The sequence below is a fragment of the Ceratotherium simum genome, chromosome 18, assembly GCF_057802395.1.
Source record: "Ceratotherium simum simum isolate JZ-2026a chromosome 18, ASM5780239v1, whole genome shotgun sequence".
Classification (NCBI taxonomy): domain Eukaryota; kingdom Metazoa; phylum Chordata; class Mammalia; order Perissodactyla; family Rhinocerotidae; genus Ceratotherium; species Ceratotherium simum.
The window spans coordinates 42,186,669-42,204,005 of record NC_141917.1 but is presented as its reverse complement, the minus strand read 5'-3'; the positions used below and the strand labels follow the sequence as shown (position 1 = coordinate 42,204,005).

The window sequence follows — 17,337 nt, the reverse complement described above, 5'->3', positions numbered from 1 at the left end:
CCTTACTTGCAGTCAGATTTCCAGTAACTCCTTCCACATGAAACAGAGAACCAAAACTTATGGAGAAAGGTCTCTGAGCAGCAAGGAAAGTAGCTGTCATAAATCTTATGCATTTTACTTGGCAAAAGAATGGGAACCATCTTTATTCCATGGCTCATTGACTTAGAATTGTATTTAAAAATAGGGTTACTCATTTATGAGTTCTAATATCTGTTTTCTTCTGGTGGCTTAGCCTTTTTTGTAGCCTCTGCAAGTCTTTCAGTAAAGTAATAGATATTCAGAATAAGTAATGCATCATAGAAAGCTTTGCGTTTTGCTTATTGTACTATGTATTATGGCCGGAAGTGTAAATACATTTTGGAAGGATTTCCATCAAATTGTATGAAAATGCATTTCAAATTCTGGAGTTTTCATTCATACTGGTTAAAAATCTTTATGAACATGTTTTAGGAAGAGTTTCAAAGTGAAAGGGCCTTACTGGTTTACTTGATTTAATTGGTGATATCTCTGTGGCATGATCTCAGTATTGCTTCAGTTCTTGAGTATTGATTGACATGAAAAAACACCCACTTTTAGAGACCCTGATTGATACTCAGTGAATGCACAGCAGATATTTGTATATATTCCCCTTCTGATTTTCCCAGGACTCAGCTCTTTTGTTTGTCCTCTGGAAGTTTACAGTATAAGCTGACCTCAAGGAAGTGATATGGTTGGACGTCTTAGGTGGAATGGTTGGAGGAGACAAATGAGAGCTTACTGCAATCTTCAATTCACTAATTTAAAAAACAAAAACAAAACAATGTTATTAAAGGAATGTACAATCTCACCTCTGTCAGTAACACATCAACCTTGAACTGTTTCTTAGTATAGTCTTGGTAATGAACTCATCCATCTGTACCTTTTCAAAAAGGGTTATAATTGGGGACCCTCGATGGATTTAGGGACCTCTAAAACTCTGATTAGTATGCTAAATTTGTGAATGAGTTTACAACAACTGACACACCCAGAAATGGTTAAGGACCACTGACATGAGTTTATGAGTAAAGTTACTAGGATTAAGATAAAGTCTGAGACTAAAAGATAAGGAAACTAACCATACTGTACCAGAATTGTTATTATCTTTTAACGTATTCCAGGTAGCATTGGGTACCTCCTTTATAACTATGGTGCAGCAGTAATTCAGGAAACCACAAATGTCCCTAGTTCAGTCTGCCCAAATGTAAAAATTATTCTTAAAAAATTTTGAACAGTCTGATGTAAGTCAACAGAGACTAAAGTCTGTGACTTTTAAAATCAAAATAAACAACTCTTAAATTTAATGTTTCTCTCTTAAAGTGAAAATCCCATTTTAAGGTTTATAAAAGCAGAGTAACCAGGTTTTATAACATTCTGGGATATTCTTATACAGCATTGGTTCTCAAAGTGTGCTCAGGGGTCCTGGGGAATCCTTGAGACCTTTCTGGCAGGAGCTCCATGAGATGGTATTTGCCATTTTCCTGCTAATTTTCTCATGAGTGTACAGTGGTGTTCTCCACTGGCTACATGATGTGTAATATTACAGAAGATTGAATGCAGAAGCCAGATATTAAGAGATTTGCAAAAATGGAAAACAGTTTTTTTAATTGAGGTAATATTGGTTTATAACATTATATAAATTTCAGGTGTACATCATTATATTTCAGCTTCTCTACAGACTACATTGTGTTCACCAAAAGTCTAGTTGCCATCCCTCACTGTACACATGTACCCCCTTATCCTTTTACCCTCCCCCTACTCCCCTTTCCACCTGGTAATCACCAATCTGTTCTCTGTATCTATGTGCTTGTTTGTTGAAAAACAATTTTTTTTGTTTTGGAAAATGTAGTTATTTTTCTTAAAAAGCATTATTTATATTAACGTGTAGTGGGTTTATTATTTTTAATGAATTAATGAATATTAAAAAATTTTTCCCAGGGCCAGCCCCATGGCCTAGTGGTGAAGTTTGGCGTGCTCAGTTTCAGCAGCCCAGGTTCACAGGTTTGATCCCAGGCGTGAACCTACACCACTCATCAGCCATGTTGTGGAGGTGACCCACATACAAAATAGAGGAAGATTGGCACAGATGTGCCAATCTGGGCTAATCTTCCTCAAGCAAAAAAAAAACAAAACAGGAAGATTGGCAATAGATGTTAGCTCAGGGTGAATCTCCCTCAGCAAAGAAAAAAATTTTCCCTTTTAAAATGTGGTAAATATCAATATTATAACCCACATTAAACAAAAAGTATTTGTGATCTTCAGTAATTTTTAAGAGAGTAAGGAGATCCTGAGATCAAAGGTTTGAAAATAATATTTATTCCTTCCTGGTTACTCATTGTTAGGGGACTAAGATACAGCATTTCTGTTGGCAGGAACAGACTTGGCAGCTGTAGTGGGTTGAGTAGTGTCCTCCCCCAAAGTTCATGTCCACCTAGAACCTCAGAATATGATCTTATTTGGAAGTAAGGTCTTTGGAGATGTGATTAGTTAAGGGTGTTGAGATGAAATCATCCTTGATTTAGGGTGGGCCCTAATTCCAGTGACTAGAGTCGGAGAAAGGAAAGGGAGATTTGAACAGAGAGACACAGGGAATAAGGCCATGTGAAGATCTGTGTGAAGAAGGAAGCAGACAAGCCAGGCAATGCTTGGGGTCACCAGAAGCCAAAAGAGGCAGGAAAAGATTCTTGTCTAGAGCCTTCAGAGGGAGCGTGGTCTTATTAACACCTTGATTTTAGATTTCTAGCCTCCAGAATTGTGAGAGAATATTTCTGTTGTGTTCAGCCACCAAGTCTGTGGTAATTTGTTGCAGCAGCCGTGAGAAGCTAATATAACAACCTTGGACTCAATAGGAGATGATAGGAACTCTCACCTCCTTTTTTACCTTAAGAGGAGGGCCTTCTCTTTAAAATTACCCATCTTCTCTACCAGGAATCTAATATCCTCTGGGAGGTCTTCCTTCAGCTAACTGTCAGGTAGAAGAGCATCTGATTTTAAAAATATGAAGATGGAGATAGATTTAATCTAAAAGATATACAGGCATTTGTACTTTATGAGAAACTGGTTAACCTAGAGAATGCTAATTGGTAAAATGTTTTCAAAAATTTAGAGTGAGTATTGTTGATTTCTAGATTGAGTTGTTTGGTGAGGTAGGGAAAAAGCTGAAATTAAATATTTAATATTTAGTGATCTTTAGAGGAAATTAAAATAGTATAATGAATATTAATCATTAAATTGCCTTGACTATTGTCTGTTATATACAGGTCCGAAAATTTATAGTTTTAATTCTGCAAATGATTCTGGTGGTCCTGCAAGTCTGGATAAATCTATTTTGAAAGTGAGTACCAAGGTTTTGAGTCATTTCAAGAAATATTCTGTTTAAGAAAATGATGGGGTATTTTAAATTTGTGTAACTAGTATGCTAATTGCTAATCTATACTAAATAGAAGTAAATCATACACATATGTTGAGAGCCTGTAAGAAATTAAGGAAGATCTGGATAAGGTCCAAACTTCTGAGCATAGCATACACATTCTTTCAGATCTGACTTAGTATACCTTTCCAGCCTCCTCTCCATTACTCTTCTCCACTTAAAATTTTAGTTCACATCTCATTAACCACCCCCCCAATCCCATATGATTTTATGACTCCAGGCTTTTGTCCACGGTCTCTCTACCTAGAATGCCCTACTTTCCCTTCTCCATCTGTCACCTCCGTGATCTCCGTCCATTCCTTCATAACTTACCAGGTTGATTTTCCTCGTGGTTCCATTAACACTTCATGTATCTTTTTAAATAATTGCCATGCTGTGTTACAATTTATCTTTTTATATATGAATTTCTGAAATATATTTTTGTGCATAGCTCATAGTAGGCATTCAGTAAAGATATAATAAAGGGAAGATATTTTTGTAAGTAGATGCTTGTGTACTCTTAAGTTAAAAATATGGAAACAACAGCAGATAAAATGGCCAATAGGAAAAAATAGGAGTCAAACTCTGGAAGCCAAAAGCATTTGTGTAACTGAATAGTATTTACTTTTACTTGATATGCTCCCTTTTTAATGTAGTATCCATTCGCTCAGGCTGTGTGCTTGGGCTGGTTTACATTAAGGCAGATTTCTGGGCTCCATCGTCAAGGATTCTGATTCAGTATGTTTAAGATAGGGCTTAGGAATCTCTCTGTGTGATAGCAATCCAAAGGGGTCCAAGGACAATGTCTTGAGACATATGGCTTCAAGAGGCTTTATAAAAGGATTTTTTTCTTGCCATATGTTATTGCTTTTTCCATATCCCATTTTTTCTTAAATATATGGGGGGAATGTGGTCCAAAATACGATAATTACTGTATCTGATTTTAGCTGAAATTTGGCAGGGATATAGAAAACTATGTGATTTGCTTCTAATTATTTAATTATTAAATATTTAATAATTTAGCTTCTAATTGATGTGACCTTTTGGCCTCAACAGGTGGTAATTAATAACAAACTAGAACAAAGAATTATTGGAGTGATCAATGAGCATAAAAAGCAAAATAATGACAAGGGAGTGATTTCTGGAAGACTTACTGCCAAAAAATTACAGGTATTTTGCAAACTCTTTTTAAATTCCTCATTTTTAGTAGAGCATTTTTAAGACAGCTCCACATGTGAAATAAAATGACTTTTTCAACTTCCATTGAGGTTTCATATAAATCATTTCCATCTGGTAGAATAGGGAAGGAATTGTGCCAGATACAGGTACACACATTAAGATGGTGATATGAAAACTAAATTACATTCCCAAAATCATATTGGACTCTGTGGTGGGCACTTTGCTTACATTTTCTCTGACACAACAATCCCAGAAGGTACTTTGCCCCATTTTTCAAATGAAGTAATTGAGGCTTGGAAAGATTACATAACTTATAGCCTGAGGTTGTTAATTAGTGAGTAGCAGAGTAAGCAGAGTCTGGATTTGAACCCAGTTCTGCCCAGCTCTAAAGATCATGCTTTAGAAAGTACATTAAAATGCTTTACTTTAGGGGGGCCGGCCTGGTGGCGCAAGCGGTTAAATGTGCGCGCTCAGCTTTGGCGGCCCGGGGTTCGCAGGTTCGGATCCCGGGTGTGCACCGACGCACTGCTTGTCAAGCCATGCTGTGGCGGCGTCCCATATAAAGTAGAGGAAGATGGGTGCGGATGTAAGCCCAGGGCCAGTCTTCAAGCGGTTAAATGTGCGCGCTCAGCTTTGGCGGCCCGGGGTTCGCAGGTTCGGATCCCGGGTGTGCACCGACGCACTGCTTGTCAAGCCATGCTGTGGCGGCGTCCCATATAAAGTAGAGGAAGATGGGTGCGGATGTAAGCCCAGGGCCAGTCTTCCTCAGCAAAAAAGAGGAGGATTGGCATCGGATGTTAGCTCAGGGCTGGTCTTCCTCACAAAAAAAAAAACAGCTTTACTTTGTGTATGAACATGTTCATTGATGTACTGCTTATAATAAAAAAAGAAAACATCCTAAGTGGTCACCAATAGGAAAACGTATAATTAGATTATAATGTGTCTACCTAATGGAATATTATCTAACTATTAAAAGTGAGAAAAAGTTTCTAATAACTTGAGAAGATGCTATGTTATAATTTAGGGAAATTAGTTTTTATAGAATCATAGAAAAATGACTGAAAGGAAACATATTGCAAACAGTATCTTTGGGTAGTGAGAATTTGAGCAGTTTCTCCTGATCCGTTTTTTATTTGTCTGTAGTTCTCAAATTCTCAATACAGTGAGCACATTTAACTCTTCTAATTGAAAAAGAAGAAAAGAAAAAGATATTTTTGAAATTATAATTTGTGTCAGAGTTTCTGGTTTAAAATGAATGGGAGAATAAAATTAGTAATGAAAGGAGAGAAAATTGACAAAATGACTTCTTTATGTTTCCCTTTCATAGGATTTATACATGGCTTTACAAGCATTTTCATTTAAGACTAAGGACATTGAAGATGCCATGACTAACACACTCTTACATGGAGGTGATCTTCATTCTGCCTTGGATTGGCTCTGTTTAAACCTTTCAGATGGTAAGCAATATTGTCATAAAATTCTTTCAGTTTATAAAACCATTTGAAATAATTTCAGTATTTGTGGTATTTGTATCAAGCTTTTGACTTGTACTTAAAATTTTATCACTGTTATAATTATTTATTTTTAGACTGTTTTACCCTTTTCTACTCTTTTCAGTATATTCTCCTTAGAGGTTGTAATCTATGCAAGAAGAAATTATCTTTTTGTGTGTTGCTTGCAGTTTGTTGATAGTCATTTTACAGTGCACTTACTACAACAAATTCTCAAAGCTTGCCCTATCTGTAATCTATTAGGCTGTGTCTCCTGGTTTTGGTGTAGAAATTAGGGCCATCTGGCTTTGGATAAATAATATTTAATTAAGCAGAGGGTCAAGGTTGTCACCTTTTGCAAGAACCTGGAGTGCAGATTGCTTACATGACTGATTAAGGATACTGCCATATGCTATGACAGGCAGCCAAAGGGTGAGAGGCATTAAGATTTTTTTATGAAAATTTAGGAGTCTAACACATTGAAGGTGAAATAAATGGCCAGATAGAGGTGGGCTAGCTATCATCTGATGCATGTTCTCACTTCTAGTTTGACAATAAACTAGGTTCATCATAGGATTTCTATTCTTAGGAGATGAGGCATGGAAGAAAATGAGGTACTCTTTGTCTATACAGGGTTTATATGTATGTTTAGTAAATATTTGTGTGTTTTATTTATCATATACATGTTTATTTTCATCTTACTTTCTTTTAAGATGCACTTCCTGAAGGATTCAGTCAGGAATTTGAAGAGCAACAACTTAAAAGTAGGCCAAAATTCCAGTCTCCTCAAATACAAGCCACTATTTCACCTCCATTGCAACCTAAAACCAAAATACAGGAAGATCCTAAGATTAAGGTAATTTAAGAATTAAACGTTTAGAGTTGTATAAAATCAGAATGAAGCATATGTAACAGCTCATAAGAGTGTAAATATTAAGTAAAAAATAACATTTTTACTTATTGAAATTAACTAATTAATTTGCCAAACTTTTCTATCACTGTCTGTTTCAGTTTCTATTGCTGCATAACAAACCACCCAAAAATATAGTAGCTTAAACCAACAGTTTATTATTTCTTATGATTCTGTAGTCTGGACTGGGCTCAGCTGGGCAGTTCTTCTGTTCCATAAGGTGTCTTCTCAGGCTGGAACATCTAAAATGGTTTCTTTACTCACATGACTAGTACCTCACCTGGGGCTAGCCAGGTATCCCTCTCTCTACATGACTAACGGGTGTCATCTCATATGGTGGTTTCAGGGGGGGGTCGGACTTCTTAGATGACATCTGCCTTCCAAGAGCAAATATTTCCAGATGATAAGCCCCAGTTACAAATTCTTATGAAACCCCTGCTTGTATCACTCTTGCTAATGTCCCATTGATTGAAGCAAGTCACGTGGCTAGTTCCAAAATCTGTGGGAAGGAGATTACAGAAAGGCATGATTACTGGAAAGTGAACTTCATTAGGGCATTACACTTAAATACTCTGCATATTATAAAATATCTATGAACATGGATGAACCTAGAGAACATTGTGCTAAGTGAAATAAACCAGTCACAGAAAGACAAGTCCTGCATTATTTCACTTACATGAGGTATATAAAATAGTCAGACTCATAGAAGCAGAGAGTAGAATGGGGGGTACCAGGGGCTAAGGGGAGGAGAGAGAATGGGGAAATGTTGCTTAATGGTTATACAGTTTCAGTTATGCAAGATGAATAAGTTCTAGAGATCTGTTATACAACATAGTCCCTGTAGCTAACAGTACAGTATTGTGTACTCTAAAATGTGTTAAGAGGATGATCTCATGTTAAGTGTTCTTACCATAACCACCCCCCCCACTGCCAACACACACACGAACACAAGGAAACTTTTGGAGGTGATGGATATGTTTAGTTATATTGATTGTAGTGATGGTATCATGGGTGTATGCATATGTCCAAACTTATCAAAATGATGAGTTTACATATACATTATAATAAATTAACATAGTTAATGTATTATGTTAATATATACATTAAATATGTGCAATTTTTTAACATCAGTTATACTTCAATAAAACTTAAAAATAGAAACCTCTGGCAGCATCATCACCACAAAACCACTGTTTTTAAGGAATAACACTAGTTTCTAACGGTGTTTTTCTTTTTTTTTTTTTTTTTTGCCTGTTTATGTAAACATATTCTTTGGATTATGCAAGTTTAGACTTCTTAGAGTGATATTGAGTTCAACTCATTTGTCCCTCACTGAACAGTAAAGCATATGATTTTTGAGAGGCCTGTGTGTCTGCTATTTCTGAGTGTAAAGAAATTGTAAAAGCAGTGACACTTGATAGTTTTGACACCTTTTTCTAACTTTGGTTTTTTAGATATTTGTTTTCTTTTTTCCTAGCCAAAAAAGGAAGAAAAAAATTTGGAAGTAAATATGAAAGAATGGATTTTGCGGTACGCTGAACAACAAAATGAAGAAGAAAAGAGTGAGAATTCTAAAAGTTTAGAAGAGAAGGAAAAATTTGACCCTGTGAGTAGAACTTTGTATTAGGCTTCTGGCTGTATATTCCTAGGCAAAATATTTAACTTTTCTGAGACTTAGTTTCCTCATTTGTAAATTGGAGAAATACCTGTAGGGGCTTTTCAAAGATTAAACAAAATAACACTCATGAAAAAACATGGCACAAAATAACTGCTCAATAGATGTTAATTACATTCCTCCCATGTTTAAAGAGATAATCATCAAATATTTTTAAATGATTGATATGTGTAAGGAGTACGCTAAATTCTTTGAATAATAAAAAAAGGTACGTTCCTTCACAGAGACAACCCATAGTCTGGAGAGGAACAACCTAGATATCATAAGATAAACTAAAAAGATAAGGTTAATGAAAAAAGTAAGTTGTAGGAAGAAAATGTTACAATACATATATCTCACAAAGGACTTTTATCTAGAATTTATAAAGAAGTTTTAAAAAGACAAGAGACACTTCACAAAAGTAGATATATGAATGGCCAATAAACCGTTTAAAAAGTTCAACATCACTAGTCATCAAAGAAATGAAAATGAAAACTGCAGTGAGATACCACTATATAACCATCAAAATGGCTGAAATTAAAAAGATCAGTAATACCAGGTGTTGAGAGGATGTGGAGCAGCTGGAACACTCATATATTGATTGTGGGAGTGTCAAATGGTACAGTCACTTTGCAAAACTGGCACTTTCTTATGTAGTTAAACATGCACTTACCATATGACCTAACAGTTTCATTCCTAGGTATTTACTCAAGAAAATGAAAACGTGTACACAAAAAAGACTTGAACTCAGATGTTCATAGCAACTTTATTCATGATAGTCAAAGATTGCAAGCAACTGTCAAAAACGTTATACAAGAATGAAAGAAGTCAGACACAAATGAGTACATGCTGAGTAATTTCATTATATTAAATTCCAGGAAAGTCATCTATGCAAAATCAGTCTATAGTGACAGATAACAGATCAGTGGTTGCCTGAGTCCAGGGGTGCGGGAAGGAGATTGACTATAAGGCATCATGAGGAAACTTTGGGGGATGATGAGAATGTTTTATATCTCAATTATGATAGTGGTTACATGGATGTATACATTTATCAAACTCATTCTTCTGTACACTTAAACTGGGTGCATTTTATTGTAAGTAAATCATACCTTAATAAAGTTGTTTAGAAAGAAAGAAAAAGGAAATTGTAGAATAGCATGTGTAGTATGATGAACTCATTAGTGTAAAAGAAAAAATATATATATATACATGTATTTGCATTCTTATGTGTGCAAAGAAAACATCTGGAAAGATACACAAGAAGCTATCATAATGATTAGGACTGGGGTAGTAGAGTGGGAGGGAGACTTGTTTTTTATACTCTTCTGTACCCTATAAGTTTTTTTAACCATGTGCCTGTATTAATCTTATATAAACAAAAAGAATTTAGGACAATACAAGTCTACTTTGAAGTTCAGAGAAAGAAGAGGTCTCTTCTGATTGGAGCATTAGGTCAAGACTTCAGAGAAGAGAGGTGGGACTTGAAGGGTGGGTAGAGTGTGCATAGGCAATGAAGGATAGGAAGATGGTCCAGATGGGTGAAATAGTGTGAACAAGGGTACAGAAGTCAAATTATGCAAGGAGCCTTGAGTATTAAACAATAGGTGAGTATATACAGAGGATAAAATGTATAGGTGAATACTGGCAGATAGGAGTAAATAGGTGAGTTCAGCTGAGACTAAAAGATTTTGATGCCCAGAAAATGAATTTGACAACTTTTCCCCGTGACTGTGAAGAGCTGCTAGAGGTGTGGGGGGCAGGTGACTGACAAGAAGAATCTGACATTTTAGGTCAAATTTAATAGTGTTTAAGGTGGTCTGGAATATTTAATAGTGTTTAAGATGATTTGGAAAAGGTAGGGAGGCCATTTTGGTAACTATTGCACTTACTCAGGTGTGAAATAATAAGGTCCCAAATTGGAAATTGGAAAGGAAGAGAAACATTTAAAGCAAGAATCAATAGAAATTGGTGGTTTACTGAATATAAAGGTTAAGGAGCTAAAGACAGCAAGAGATTCGTGGGTGGAGGGATGGTGGTATCAGTGCTATAGATAGGAAAGATGGAAAGAAGAGCATGATTTGGGTGAATTTGAGGAGATAGCTAACCCTTCTGTCTGTTACACTATATTGATGTTTGCTTCTACACAAAATGGTCCCAGAATTCAGCTGGTTGTGCTTCCTTAGTTGTCTCTCTTCCCTTTGTCTTAACAGTTGTTTCTTAGCAACACTACACACACTCTGATGTTCTCCACCCCATGCTTTGTTGCTTCTCATCTGCTGTCCCTTATTAACCTAACCTAAGGAAAAAACCAGTAACTTGAGTTTAACTTTAAACTGTCTGGTTTTTGCTCAGCAGAGTTAAGTCTTTAAGTTTTATAACACCCATTTTCTCCAGAGGCTATTTTTTTTAATGTTCCTATCTTCTGTAAGATGGAGATTAAGGAAAGGTAACTTTAAGATGAATATTATTATATTATTGCATATACAATCCTTTAAATATGTGTATTTATGAAATGTATAAAAATAAAAATTTAATTTTTATATTTACAGAAATGCGCTCATACTTACTTTTTATTCTGTAGTTTGCTTTATTTTGTTTAACGTGTCAAGGAAGTTTCTCCATGTAGATCACTGTCGTTCTTTTGCTACCCTTTTTTTCCCCCATTGGTTACCTAGTTTTCTCTGTAGATGTACCACACTTGATTTCCACTTTTTCCTTTTCAATCAGTACTGCAGTAAACATCTGTGTACCTGCAAATCTGCATATATGTATTATTTCTGTATGAAAAATTCCAGAAGTAGATTTTCTGGATCAACAAATAAGTTTAAAGATATAGATTTTGATATAATACATTCAGTAGAAAAATTAATCTTACTCTTCTTTTTATTTCCTTATCATCATCTCATTTGGAACAGAACGAAAGGTACTTGCACCTTGCAGCAAAACTTCTGGATGCAAAGGAGCAAGCAGCTACTTTTAAACTAGAAAAAAACAAGCAAGGCCAAAAAGAGGCTCAGGAAAAAATAAGGAAATTTCAAAGAGGTAAACACTTTAAAATTCTTAGATGTATAAATGTATTTTCTTTACTGGCCTTCCTAGGTTGGAGCTTCCCTCTTTTTACTTTGTCTGCTCTTTCCTAAAAGTTTATACCTGGCATTGGCAAACTTTCTGTAGCAAGCCAAATAGTAAATATTGTAGGTTTCGCAGGCCATACAGCTTGTCACAACTACTCAACTCTGCTGTCACAGCATAAAAGCAGCCATAAACAATATAAGCGAATAGCTATGTTCTCATAAAACTGTATTAATGGATAGTGAAATATGAATTTCATATAATTTTCACATATCACCAAATATTTCTTTTTTATCTTTTTCAACCGGTTAAAAATATAAAAGTCATTCTTAGCTCACAGGCCATACAGAAATAGGCAGTGGGGCTGGATTTGACCTGCAGGCCATAGTTGTCAGCTTCTGATGTGCACCATAAAATACCATCTCCATTCGGGAAAGAGAGGTGGATACAATTCCATGAATATCTATTTCTAATGAATATGTTTTTCCAAGCCTTCTACACTTGTTAAATAATTTATTTAAAAAATTAGTATGTGATGTGAAGATAAATTGCCTCTGACTTCTAGCACAAACTCCTATTAGAAAGTCTTGAATAATTGGCTACAAGGAAAAGAAGGCTGTTTTGTTTTTTTGAACCATCTTTGCAAAGTAAAAAAGCATAAAAAACAGATACAGAAAACTAAACGTCGTTTTTTATTGTTAGAAATGGAAACTTTAGAAGACCATCCAGTATTCAATCCAGCCATAAAGATTTCACATCAACAGAATGAAAGGAAAAAGCCTCCTGCAGCCACAGAAGGAGAAGGTGCTTTGAACTTTAATTTATTTGAAAAATCTACAGCTGCTACTGAAGAAGAAAAAGGTACAATGAAGGGAAAGCATTCTGGGGTATAATTTGTAAATAGTAAAATGTCAGGGAATATATAATTGAGAAATTATGTTACTTGACATTCTAGCAAACTACATAAGATGGCAGTAAAGTTATGCTTCCACAAGCTGTTTTGGAAAAGTGATAATTATGATAACTTACTTGTATAGCTTTTTTTTTTTTTTAATCATGTTCACTATCAAAAATCTAGTCACCATCTTTCACTTTTCATATGTGCCCCTTTTCCCCTTTCACCCTCCCCTCACCCTCTTCCCCTCTGGTAACCAGCAGTCTAATCTCTTTATATGTTTGTTTGTTTGTTGTTTTTAATCATCCACATATGAGTGAAATCATATGGTATTTGGCTTTGTCCATCTGAATTATTTCACTTAGCATAATACCCTCAAGGTCCATCCATGTTGTCACAAATGGCAAGATTTTGACTTTTTTATGGCTGAGTAGTATTCCATTGTATATATATTACCACATCTTCTTTATCCATTCATCCATCGATGGGCATTTAGGTTGTTTCCAAGTCTTGGCTATTGTGAATAATGCTGCAGTGAACAAAGGAGTACATATATCTTTTTGAATTAGTGTTTTTGTTTTTTTTGGATAAATACCCAGAAGTGGAATAGCTGGATCATGTGGTAGTTCTATTTTTAATTTTTTGAGGAATCTCCATATTGTTTTCCATAGTGACTGCACCATTTTATGTTTCCACCAGCCGTGTACGAGGGTTCCCTTCTCTCCGCATCCTCTCCAACACTTGTTATTTCTCATCTTTTTAATAATAGCCATTCTGATGGGCATGAGGTGGTATCTCATTGTGGTTTTGATTTGCATACATTTCCCTAATAATTAGTAATGTTGAACATCTTTTCATGTGCCTTTTGGCCATCTGTGTATCTTCTATGGAAAAATGTCTGTTCAAATCCTCTGCCCATTTTTTAATCAGGTTGTTTTTTTGTTATTGAGTTGTATGAGTTCTTTATATATTTTTGGAAATTAACCCCTTATCAGATATATGATTTGCAAATTCTTCTCCCAGTTGGTAGGTTGTCTTTTTGTTTCGTTGATGGTTTCTTTTGCCGTGGCAGAAGCTTTTTAGTTTGATGTAGTCCCATTGTTTATTTTTTATATTGTTTCCCTTGCCTTAGGAGATATGTTCAAGAAGATACTGCTAAGACCAACGTCAAAGAGCGTACTGCCTATGTTTTCTCCTAGGAATTTAATAGTTTCAGGTCTTACGTTCAAGTCTTTAACCCATTTTGAGTTAATTTTTGTGTATGGTGAAAGATAATGGCCTACTTTCATTCTTTTGCATGTGGCTGTCCTGTTTTCCCAACACCATTTTTGAAGTCTTTCCTTTTTCCATTGTATGTTCTTGGGTCCTTTGTCAGAAATTAGCCATCCATAGATGTGTGGATTTATATCTGAGCTCTCAATTCTGTTCCATTGATCTGTGTGTCTGTTTTTCTGCCAGTACCATGCTGTTTTGCATTTTGTCATCACAAATATCTTGCTTCAGCCTCATCTCTCTCCAGTCCATCCTCCGAACTCCTGCCAGAATTATCTTTCCATAACGCAGATCTAAATGTGTTTCCTGTTAAAAACCTGTAATCAGTAACAAGTCCAAACCCTTTATCATGGCATTGAAGATCCTTTGCATTTTGCCACAATCTACCTTTCCACTTTATTCTCTCAGCCATGTACTACAGCTACGTCATTCTTTAAAACATGTGTTGTTTCATGGCTCCCTGACTTTGCTCATGCTGTTACTCCCTACTTGGCCAGCCTTTCCCTCGCTTGAAGGCTCAACTCAAACAGGACCTCTTCTTGAAGCCTTCCCTGATTCCTGCCATGCCGCCTGATGTGTGTAATCGCGCACTTCTTTGTGCTCCTAAGTACATTATTGATCTAGCTAGTTTAATATTTTATCAGTCTGTAATATAGTCAGTCAAGTCCAATAAATTGTCAGTTCTTTTAATTATACATTCCACAAAAATTTATTGAATTCTTGTTCGCAATGTCAGGTGCTATGTGTACAATTATTAAGAAAATCACCTAGTTTCTGCTCTCTTCAAGTGTACAGTCTAGTGGGAAAGGTAAGCTTTAAATATACACAAATATATAATTACAAATTGTGATGTGTACTAACAAAGAAAACTGGCTTCTAATAATAGAGATAACAAGGGTGCCTAATTTGGATTGGGGAAACCTTGCTGATGACTTGCTCTGAGATCTGACAGCTGATTGGGTGTTAGCCTGGTGATGAGTAGGTGGCAAGAGCCTTCTAAGGAGGGAGACAGTACATTGTAAGTCTAAGGTTGAAAAGAGCTTAGAGCAGCACTATTCAGCAGAACACTGTGATGGCAGTGTTCTGTATCTGCACTATCCAATGTGGTAGCCACTAGCCAGATATGAGTATTGAGCACTTGAAATATGACTAGTATGACTGAGAAACTGAAAATTTAATTTTAATTAATTTAAATTTATCAACATGTGGCTAGTGGCTACTGTATTGTGCCAGGCAGGCTTAGAGCATTTGAGGAATTGACTAATGGCCAGCTAGTGTGGCTACAGCATAGTGAGCATGATGGAAGAGTGACAACAAATAGGTAAAAATGGACCATGGAGGGCTTTTAGGCAGTAGTGAGGAATTTGGACTTTATTTTACACGTGATATGAAGCCATTGAAGGGGGTGGTAGTGATGGTGGCAGCTGTTAAGCAGAGAAATGACATCTGATTTATATTTTTTTCAAAAGATTACCATTCCTGTGTGGTAGCCTACCAAACATTGTAATTCAGAGTATCCTAAATAATTCGTTACATGGGTAGTATCATAGATATTTTACAAGAATACATACGTTACTCAAGATGCTTTCTTTTCAAGATTTGGATTTTCAGTGGTTTTATCCATCAAGATGATTTCTTTATATCACTTATAGAAGAGCAAGCCTTTCTATCTGTCCTTTCTTCACCTATTCTCTTCTAAAAATCTGTTGCCAAAAGTGAGAGGACTTGGATCACTCAAAAGAGACTGTATACTACTGTAGGACCATTTTTAAAGAACCAATCTTTGTCTGTCATTTTAGAGAAAAAGAAAGAACCTCATGATATAAGAAATTTTGACTATACTGCTCGAAGCTGGACTGGAAAATCTCCCAAACAATTTCTGATCGATTGGGTCAGGAAGAATCTTCCGAAGAGTCCAAATCCTTCCTTTGAAAAAGTTCCAGTAGGTAGATACTGGAAATGTAGGTATGTCTTTTTGGTTAGCTGAATGAACTTTTAGAAAAATCTAAGATGAAAATCTTTTTGTTTCCTATGAGTTAAGTAGACATTTAGGAAGCTCTCTAATTCCACATATCAGGGTGATAGTGCTTATAAATCTTTACCTAGTACAATATCTTCCATGGAAATATCTAATTTAAATAATTAATGTAAACTTAAGTTCAGTGTTAATGGAATTCTGACTTTTTTTACTTCATCGATTTTATTAAAAATTTTTTTTGGCTTCTTTGTAGGGTAAGGGTAATCAAGTCTGAAGATGATGTACTCGTGGTATGCCCTGCGATCTTAACAGAGGATGGCATGCAAGCTCAGCACCTGGGAGCTACTTTAGCTCTTTATCGTTTAGTGAAAGGGCAGGTGAGACTTGGTAGACCTGAGTATTTCAAAAATCGTATGTGGAGGAATGGGTGTACTATTATTTCATCAACATAAAACTGTATCTGCATGTGGAAGGTAGTATTTAATTATGGCCCTCTGTGCCAGTTATCTCTTTAATTCCTACTTCTAGTTATTCCTCGTTTCTGCTTATTTATAAATTTTTTTTGAGGAAGATTAGCCCTGAGCTAACATTGTTGCCAATCCTTCTCTTTTAGCTGAGGAAGATTGGCCCTGGGCTGACATCTGTGCCCATCTTCCTCTACTCTATATGGGACGCCTGTCACAGCATGGCTTTGATAAGCGATGCGTAGGTCCATGCCTGGGATTGGAACCTGCGAACCCCGGTCCACCAGAGTGGAGCGCGTGAACTTAACCGCTACGCCATTGGGCTGGCCCCATGCTTATTTGTAATTTTAACTTTCTCAGTCTTTCTCTCCTTAGACCGGAAGCTCTCGACCGTTTGATTGGTATAACCTTTTCAGGCTATACTAAGTTACAGATTAAAAATAGTTGTGCTAGGGTGGTTGAATTAAGGAGAATTTTTAAAGTTTGTTTTCCTTTAATGTTATATTGTCTCTCAACTTTAAAAAATTAGCGACATTGGTTCCAGTTTTCAATTTTTGGTTGTATTAACTATAAGCTTCCAGTTTAAGGAAAGATTAAAATAAAGTACAACTGAAGGAAGCACTTTTAAGAGAACACAGTGCTCTTTATTTTTTGGATTGTCAACATTTCCTTTTTACAATAAATATATGCATCTTTCTTCGTGGGAAATTAGAACCACTGAAAATTTTAGACATCAATTAAGTGGAACTCCAAACAATAGTTCTTTTCCAGTTTCTGTCAGTCAAAGTTCTTAATGTCTTTATTTCCCTCATAAAGTGTCATAAGCTAAGCTTAATTGATAGAAATGACTATCAATGTTACAGAGATAATTGTGGGCTCTTTTATAGCACAGAATTAGAATAACTTAGATTCTATCCAGTGTAGTTCATTTAAAATACTTTGACCTATAATATTATACAACTGCCGAAATCTCACAGGGGGCTTTATTTTAGAAATGCT

The 17,337-nt window shown here is 35.8% G+C and overlaps 1 protein-coding gene across 1 annotated transcript in view; it reads left to right on the top strand.

The window, feature by feature from the left end:
• The window catches only part of DHX29 (DExH-box helicase 29), a 47,611-nt gene that overhangs the window by 4,889 nt on the left and 25,385 nt on the right, over window positions 1-17,337 (top strand). The window contains exons 2-10 of the mRNA XM_004422816.3: window positions 3,276-3,349; window positions 4,481-4,594; window positions 5,931-6,060; window positions 6,807-6,949; window positions 8,481-8,609; window positions 11,573-11,699; window positions 12,432-12,590; window positions 15,696-15,861; window positions 16,128-16,251. Coding sequence (XP_004422873.1) covers window positions 3,276-3,349; window positions 4,481-4,594; window positions 5,931-6,060; window positions 6,807-6,949; window positions 8,481-8,609; window positions 11,573-11,699; window positions 12,432-12,590; window positions 15,696-15,861; window positions 16,128-16,251 — 1,166 coding nt within the window. The remainder of the gene's footprint in view (window positions 1-3,275; window positions 3,350-4,480; window positions 4,595-5,930; window positions 6,061-6,806; window positions 6,950-8,480; window positions 8,610-11,572; window positions 11,700-12,431; window positions 12,591-15,695; window positions 15,862-16,127; window positions 16,252-17,337) is intronic.